A 9,073-nucleotide genomic window follows, 5' to 3' on the forward strand; every position below is an offset into this window, starting at 1 on the left:
ACTTCACCTGCATCCTTGCTGTGGGATACAGGGAGGCAAAGTTTCACTCTCTTTTTGAACTGTGACCATCTGGCAGACGATACAGGTCTATCAAAACTAGGACAAAGAGGCTTAGAGACAGCTTCTACTCTAGAGCTGTGGCGATGCTGAACTCCGCGGCTTCGTGTTGATGTGTTTGGGGCTGTGTAGGGATGGGTGGAGGAAGGGGAAAGTGAGGATGGAGTATGAGTCTGAAATTGTGGGCATCGAGGAATGCTGCTGTAAATTTCACTGTGCGTGCACAATGACAATAAAATGCTTATGCTTATGCTTATACTTCTGTCTCTTCCACCTTCAGGGGATTTTGGAGCAAACAGGTTACAGCCGTGGCTATTGACTTGAATCTGGGGAGCAGCAGTGGCGTAGGAGGTTAAGAGCTCATGTATCTAGTCTGGAGGAACTGGGTTTGATTCCCAGCTCTGCCGCCTGAGCTGTGGAGGCTTATCTGGGGAATTCAGATTAGCCTGGGCACTCCCACACACGCCAGCTGGGTGACCTGGGGCTAGTCACAGCTTCTCGGAGCTCTCTCAGCCCCACCTACCTCACAGGGTGTTTGTTGTGAGGGGGGAAGGGCAAGGAGATTGTCAGCCCCTTTGAGTCTCCTGCAGGAGAGAAAGGGGGGATATAAATACAAACTCTTCTTCTTCTTCTTGAGAAGGAGAGCCTGGGGGGAGAGGGCTTTTCCCCGAGTTCATCCCACAGACGCCCCATAACAACCGCCATGTGGGTCTCTCTCCTGCAATTGCCACTCAAGCTGTTCAGGAGACCCTCCAGATTATTGGCTGTTATTGAGTTTTATTCCACCCAAATTATTACATCTTCACCATCTGGACAAAGTAGTTGTAATTTATTGACACTTATTGATGGGACTGTTTTAATTTTTAGATGATTTTCTGTTTGATACACACGTTGTGAGTCGCCGTGAGCCCAAAAGGGGAGGGGAGGCCTGGTAAATAAAATACTTTTAAAATTGGCCCTACCCTCAGCCTCACAGTGGTGGCCCTTGAAAGGCTTTGGGGGGGTTCCACGATGAATATCTCCCTCCCCCACCCAATTGCACAGCACCTGAGGGGACATCAATTGACTGAGAGAGAGAGAGAGAGAGAGAGAGAGATGGACTCTAGATCTTAAAAAGAAAGCTTGGCTGCCTAGCCTGGAAGCTCCCACAGAACACGAAATGAAGGGAGCGTCCTCCATTTCTTACAGACACTGAGAGCAGACCAACACACAAGCCTGATCTGAGTCTCTACACGCGAGCTTGCAGGAAACCAGTTTCATCGGCGAACAGGCTGGATTAATTGGCGCGCTCTTGAGCCGGACAAACAGACACCTCCTGTGCACCAAATCATCTTTTAATTAAAGCACAGCTCCGACGCAGAGGGAAGACTCCACCTGCGCAGGTCTCAGCTATCCAGAGCCTGGATAGAGGGATTCTGTCATCCCAGTGCAAGAAGAAGAAGAAGAGTTTGTATTTATATCCCCCCTTTCTCTCCTGCAGGAGACTCAAAGGGGCTGACAATCTCCTTGCCCTTCCCCCCTCACAACAAACACCCTGTGAGGTAGGTGCGGCTGAGAGAGCTCCGAGAAGCTGTGACTAGCCCAAGGTCACCCAGCTGGCGTGTGTGGGAGTGCACAGGCTAATCTGAATTCCCCAGATCAGCCTCCACAGCTCAGGCGGCAGAGCGGGGAATCAAACCCAGTTCCTCCAGATTAAATACACGAGCTCTTAACCTCCTACGCCACTGCTGCTCCTCCTTTGCATTGGTTGCCCTTCTGTTTCCAACCGCCACTCAAAGGGCTGGCTCCTCCCTCTAGGGCAGTGGTGGCGAACCTTTGGCACTCCAGATGTTATGGACTACAATTCCCATCAGCCCCTGCCAGCATGGCCACCACGGCTCTAGGGCATTCAATGGCTCAAGGTCAGGACCACTGAAGGACTTCCCATCTTGCCCAGACCCTGCCGAGCCCCCTCTCCCCCTCCCCAGCTAAGAATCTTCTCACAAACCTGGTTTGATAGAATAGAATGGAATCCTAGAGTGGGAAGAGACCCCAAGGGCCATCCAGTCCAACCCCCGGCCATGCAGAAACACACAATCAAAGCACTCCTGACAGGTGGCCATCCAGACAGTGTTGGGATCCAGAAATTTTAGTAACAGGTTCCCACGGTGGTGGGATTCAAACTGTGGCGTAGCGCCAATGGGGCTGGGCGGGGCACAACGGGGGCGTGGCCGGGCATTCCGGGGGCGTGGCATTCCTGGGCGGGGCTGTGGCAAGGACGCAGCCGCTGCGCCGGTCCTTGGGCGGGAAACGAATGCACGCAGGCGTAGGCTGCCACGCACGCCGGCGCACCTCCTGCCAGACTGCTTCATGTTCTGCGCGCTACTGCTGAGAGGAGGGGCATAACTAAGGCAAAAATCACGTGGCAAAATCACCCATTAGTAACCCCCTCTCGGCACACACAAATAATTAGTAACCTACTCTCGGGAACCTGTGAGAACCTGCAGGATCCCACCTCTGCATCCAGCCTCTGTTTAAAAGTTTCCAAAGGAGCCAAGGTGCTGCATTCCACAGTTGAACAGCCCTGACTGTCAGGAAGTTCTTCTTAATTTTTAGGTGGAATCTCTTTTCCTGCACCTTGAACCCTTGAATGACTCCCGGGTCTCAGTCTCTGGAGCAGCAGAAAACAAGCTTGCTCCCTCTTCAACATGATATCCCTTCAGATATTGAAACATGGCTGTTATGTCCCCCCTTAACCTTCTCTTCTCCACACTATACATTCCCAGCTCCCTCGTTCTCTCCTCGTAGGGCATGGACTCCCGACCTTTTACCTGTTTGGTCACCCTCCTCTGGACCCGTTCCAGCTTGTCAATATCCTTCTTGAATTTCAGTGCCCAGAACTGGACGCAATATCCCAGGTGAGGTCTGACCAATGGTACTAGAATGGTCCTATTACATCTGTTGATCTCGACCCTATTGATGCACCCCAGCATCGCCCTGGCTGCGCTGAATCCATAGTGCCCCTGGCTGCACAGGGGAAGCAGATGGCCAACAGAAATGGGGCTTTTTTGGTGATGGAAGCTCACCTGTGGAATGCCCTCTCCCTTCAGGGTCACCTGGCACCTACCTATCTTTCAGGTGTGGGGCCAAAAACATGTCTTTTAAAGATAGAGTGATCTTTTAAATTGTTTTTACAATCTGCTTTGAGTCGGAGGGATGCTCTGAGGAGGAACATCAGGGCAGCAAAATGCTTTGTGTTCCGGGTGGCCACGTTCTGGATATCAAGGTCTGTTTTTTAATGCGTGTAAGTGAACTATTGGGGGGCCCGGCCGCTGAGCTTTTGGGGGGGGGGTGGCCGCTGAGCCCGCCCCTCTTTTGTTGCCCGCGCATTGGCTATATATCTGACCATCTGCCTACCCCCTCCCGCCCAGGGCTTGTCCACTGGGGTTTGATCCCAGACGCCTTTTATTATCATTCATTTTTTGTAGGTTGCTGGTGCTACAGTTTTCATACTTTTAAGGTTTTGTATTGTTTTAATTGGGGCTATTCGATTTGTTTTATGGTCTTGTTATTTGCGGTTGTACACCACCCTGAGCCCTGCGGGGGTAGGGCGGTTTATCAAATCGAATAAATAAATAAAACAAACAAATAAATAAATAAAACTAAATACGTGTAGCTGAAGGTGGGGAGAGGAGGTAACAGGAAGGCTGGCTGGTAGCTGGGAAAGAGAGAAGGAAGACGGGAAAGGTGGGTATCCTGGGGTTGCCGGGGGAGGGAGAGAGAAAGCTGTGAGGGAGGGGATGCAGGGAGAAATGGGGGTCCTGGCAGGCTCCCCACTGTGTAACTGGCCTGGCAGCGTGCCACTGGACTGTAGAAAAAGGTGAGTGGGCTGGTGGGTGGGAAGAACAGAAGGAGGGAAAAGAAGAAGAGGAGTTTGGATTTATATCCCCCCTTTCTCTCCTGCAGGAGACTCAAAGGGGCTGACAATCTCCTTTCCCTCCCCTCCCCAACAACAAACACCCTGTGAGGTGGGTGGGGCTGAGAGAGCTCCAAAGAACTGTGACTAGCCCGAGGTCACCCAGCTGGCATGTGTGGGAGTGCCCAGGCTAATCTGAATTCCCCAGATAAGCCTCCACAGCTCAAGCGGCAGTGCGGGGAATCAAACCCGGTCCCTCCAGATTAGAATGCACCTGCTCTTAACCACTACGCCACTGCTGCTCCAGGAAGGGAGCAGCTATGGGGGCTTTCAGGGAAGGGAACAAGGGAAGACGGGGGAAGGGGGAAATGAGGTCCCTTCTCCACAAGTCCTTACGGGTCCCCCACTTCTTGTTGTCTATTGCCAGTTTTACTGAATGTATCCTGGTCTTTTAACTATGACGTCCTCTATCTTGAGAGACAGCCTGGTGTAGTGGCTAAGAATGGTGGACGGTCATCTGGAAAGCCTGGTTTGATTCCCCTTGTTTGGTGAGCTGGATTTGTTCTTCCACAAGACGCCTGCTGGGTGACCTTGGGGCAGTCCCAGTTCTCTCTGAACTCTCTTAGCCTCACCTGCCTCATGAGGTGTCTGTTGTGGGGAGAGGAAGGGGAAAGGTGTTCGAAAGCCCCTTTGAGACTTCTGAAAGGTAGAGCAAAAGCAGGATATAAAACACAGCTCCTCTTCTGCTTCGTATCTCCCTTTCTTCATTACAGTTTGTCTTGCCACGGACAGTTCTGGTTGCGCTGGGCAGTATTTTATTGGCTCTGTTTTGCGGTTCTGAAATGCGTCCCTACTGCCTTGATCATTGGGAGTCTTTGCTGTCCAATAATACTACTTTTCCTACTCTGTAATCTGCCCCGAGTCTCCGCGAGAAAGGTGGGTCACGAACGAAGTTAAAAATAACAACCGCAACCAACTCCAAAGCCAAGCCGCGTTTCAAATATTTTCCAGGTGAACCCGGGCTTTTGTTTGGGGAAAAGAAGAGAAGAAATCCTTCCATCACACACTCCCAAATCCCACAGAACTGCAGATGAGAATGTTCCTGACATCTAAGCGGCCCTGGTGGAAAAGTTCGGGCCAAATGAAGCAATTTCTTGCTCACATTGAACATATTTGTACAAGTTGACCCCGTCAGCTCCCACAAGAGCATCTACGATGGTTCATGCACATCAAAGAGAATCGCTTCATTTACTCATCCTGGAAACAGAAATTATCCTCCGCAATCGGACCCGCTTCCCTCTCCAAGCCCCTTCTGATGTCTGCAGCAAAATGCCATTAAAACAGAAAACCAGAAGTGTGTGTTTGTGTGTGTGTGTGCGCGTGTGTGTGTGTCTGTCTTTTGGTATAATTACTGCAGCTCATTAATGATGCAAATAAGCAACTAAGATCCTGCCATTCGTGGGGGAGGAGACCCCCCCTCATTAGTATTGTTGCAGATTTTTGAAGCTCCCGCGGATTCTTTAATCTGAGCAAAACACCAGAAGATGCCCAAATATCAAAGGAGTGGAACATTTTGGAAGGGACAAACAGCTTGCCATAAAAATGACTCCTGAAGACTAAATTAGTTAACTTGTGGAACACTTTGCCTCAAAGTGGAAGCTTCAGATTAAATGGGTTTTTTTTTAAGATTACAGGAAATCGTGAAAGATATTACTTGAAGGACTGCCATCCAAGGCAGCGCCATTGAACGCTACTGGACTTCTCATCTGATGATTGGTTAACACTTAATTCGGATACTATCAGAGATTACCTGGAATTTTCAGAGCAGGTGGGTTATTAAAGGAGGTCATCTCTGCATTACCCTAGAGAAAGATCAATCAGCAAGGATGTGAGTCCCCCCCCCACACACACACACTTGAATCTTGTCCTCCAAGGATGAGAAAGTGTACTCAATAATAATGCACACTAACATACAACTTCAGTTAATATTTTGTACGGCAATTTTGCAACAGTCCCTGCTCTTCAGAAGAAGAAGGGACTCTTTAGTTTGGAGAGGAGACGTCTGAGGGGGGATATGATTGAAGTCTATAAAATTATGCATGGGGTAGAAAATGTGGACAGAGAGAAATTTTTCTCTCTTTCTCACAATACTAGAACCAGGGGGCATCCATTGAAAATGCTGGGGGGAAGAATTAGGACTAATCAAAGGAAACACTTCTTCACGCAACGTGTGATTGGTGTTTGGGATATGCTGCCACAGGAGGTGGTGATGGCCACTCACCTGGATAGCTTTAAAAGGGGCTTGGATAGATTTATGGAGGAGAAGTCGATTTATGGCTACCAATCTTGATCCTCTTTGATCTGAGATTGCAAATGCCTTAGCAGACCAGGTGATCGGGAGCAGCAGCCGCAGAAGGCCATTACTTTCACATCCTGCACGTGAGCTCCCAAAGGCTCCTGGTGGACCACTGCGAGTAGCAGAGTGCTGGACTAGATGGACTCTGGTCTGATCCAGCTGGCTTGTTCTTATGTTCTTATGTAAGGGATTCTTCTGTTTTCTTACAGAGTGTGTTTTTGGGTTGGTTGACAGGCCAGTTCACGCACTGATATTCCTACAGGGAAAGCAGTTTGGCAATGGGATGGATTACTTGGGAGTTGGAGAGAAACTTGCGGGGAGGCAAGAAACAAGCTGGCCTAGCCAAAGTTTCATCCCACTGTTCTGGCCCCTGTCTGGGGAACAAGGAGTCCTCCACGGGAAAGGCATTTTGCCGTCCATGCTCCAAAGAAGCACTTGATGCGAAGAACTCGGAACAGCTGGAATATGGGGAGATGCTCAGCTCAGCCCCCAGTTTCAGACACGTTCTCACATCGGAAAGTGCAGAATTCTCTCTAATGATCAGTGGCATAGGAGGTTAAGAGCTCGTGTATCTAATCTGGAGGAACCAGGTTTGATTCCCCGCTCTGCCGCCTGAGCTGTGGAGGCTTATCTGGGGAATTCAGATTAGCCTGTGCACTCCCACACACGCCAGCTGGGTGACCTTGGGCTAGTCACAGCTGAATGGCCGTCTGTCGGGAGTGCTTTGACTGTGTGTTCCTGCATGGCTGGGAGTTGGACTTGATGGTCCTTGAGGGTCTCTTCCAACTCTATGATTCTATGATTCCTCCACTGACTGCTAAGAAGGACATGGGGCAGAAGAGTGAGGGAATCTGGCACCCCCCCCCCCATCAAACTGCCCCCTTGCCAGAGAGGGATATTTGCCCTCCTTTTATTTGTTTCATCCAGCCATTTGTAGCGGCCCCGCCCTTGACCTACTCAGCCTTCAGGGCAGCTAAACAACAGACAGAGTAAAATTAAACCAACCTCCCAAAAACTTACAAAGGAGGAAAACACGGCCAGGAATCTGGACTGGTCAATTCCACACTCTGAATCCCCCCCCCCCCCCGGTTTAAACAAGCCCTTACGTCTGCTGAAATAGGGTGACCTTTCCCTGCTTGCTGAATAGGGGAAGGCACGCGATCCTTGGAGGGGGGTAGAGGTGGTGGTGGTGGTGGGTTGCTTATCTTTAGTTCTGCCACTGAGAAAACTCCACCACAGGTTTCCCAGCCACCCCTGGGAGGAAGGTGACCTCAGCATCTGGGGTCACCTCCGTTACATGCAACAACCACATGCTTCACCCATAATTAATTCTCATGCTACACTCCATGCAGGCCCAGTTGAAAGTGTGATGCAAATACCACAGTTATCCAGGGACTGGTGGGCTGTTTCCTTTATAAAGGGCATTGACTGTTTCTTGCAAACAGATGTGTGAACTCACATGGCATGCTCATGGCAACATGCGAACAGGGCGATGTTGTTCCAGCAAGGCCTTTGAACCTGGGGTTGATCTGTTTATGGTGGTTGGCATCTTCTAGGAAAGATAGCCCTCCATGAGAGTCATCTAGCCTGGATTTCTCTGGCAAGGCCTTCTACAGCCAGAGATCTTAAGGTCCTCAGAAGTCGACCCAAAGCTGCCTCTCTTGCCCACTTCTCCCTCCCCCCACCCCCTTGTGATCACTTACTTCACAGTGATGTTAAATGTGTCTGGGATGTACGTCGGACTTGGAAGGTGCCAACTGCAGTAGAAGCCATTGGGATAGTTATTGGACCGGCACATCAGGACAGGCTCCTTGGGCGGTGCTGTTAGGAGAGAGAAACGTGGGTCAGTCCAGACTTGCCGTGCATTCCAGTCTGGTCACTTCTGCAACATGAGGTTGATCCACTGGACTCACTGGTGCAATTGTTCTGGGTCCCCATGGTGAAGGCCTAAGGTCTGGAGAAGGTCAAGACCTTCTCCAGATCTTAGACCCGTAGTGGCGAACCTTTGGCACTCCAGCTGTTATGGACTACAATTCCCATCTGCCAGCATGGCCAATTGGCCATGCTGGCAGGGGCTGATGGGAATTGTAGTCCATAACAGCTGGAGTGCCAAAGGTTCGCCACTGGGGGGGGTGGGGGGGGGGGGGGGTGGGGGGGGGGGGGGGTGGGGGGGGGGGGGGGTGGGGGGGGGGGGGGGTGGGGGGGGGGGGGGGTGGGGGGGGGGGGGGGTGGGGGGGGGGGGGGGTGGGGGGGGGGGGGGGTGGGGGGGGGGGGGGGTGGGGGGGGGGGGGGGTGGGGGGGGGGGGGGGTGGGGGGGGGGGGGGGTGGGGGGGGGGGGGGGTGGGGGGGGGGGGGGGTGGGGGGGGGGGGGGGTGGGGGGGGGGGGGGGTGGGGGGGGGGGGGGGTGGGGGGGGGGGGGGGTGGGGGGGGGGGGGGGTGGGGGGGGGGGGGGGTGGGGGGGGGGGGGGGTGGGGGGGGGGGGGGGTGGGGGGGGGGGGGGGTGGGGGGGGGGGGGGGTGGGGGGGGGGGGGGGTGGGGGGGGGGGGGGGTGGGGGGGGGGGGGGGTGGGGGGGGGGGGGGGTGGGGGGGGGGGGGGGTGGGGGGGGGGGGGGGTGGGGGGGGGGGGGGGTGGGGGGGGGGGGGGGTGGGGGGGGGGGGGGGTGGGGGGGGGGGGGGGTGGGGGGGGGGGGGGGTGGGGGGGGGGGGGGGTGGGGGGGGGGGGGGGTGGGGGGGGGGGGGGGTGGGGGGGGGGGGGGGTGGGGGGG

The 9,073-nt window shown here is 53.4% G+C and overlaps 1 protein-coding gene across 1 annotated transcript in view; it reads right to left on the reverse strand.

The window, feature by feature from the left end:
• The window catches only part of CNTFR (ciliary neurotrophic factor receptor), a 57,576-nt gene extending 49,451 nt beyond the window's left edge, over positions 1-8,125 (reverse strand). Inside the window, exon 1 of the mRNA XM_048504176.1 lies at positions 8,012-8,125. Coding sequence (XP_048360133.1) covers positions 8,012-8,106 — 95 coding nt within the window. The 5' untranslated portion in view covers positions 8,107-8,125. The remainder of the gene's footprint in view (positions 1-8,011) is intronic.
• Between the last annotated feature and the right edge of the window lie 948 nt (positions 8,126-9,073).

This window comes from Sphaerodactylus townsendi, linkage group LG07 (assembly GCF_021028975.2).
Source record: "Sphaerodactylus townsendi isolate TG3544 linkage group LG07, MPM_Stown_v2.3, whole genome shotgun sequence".
Lineage (NCBI taxonomy): Eukaryota > Metazoa > Chordata > Lepidosauria > Squamata > Sphaerodactylidae > Sphaerodactylus > Sphaerodactylus townsendi.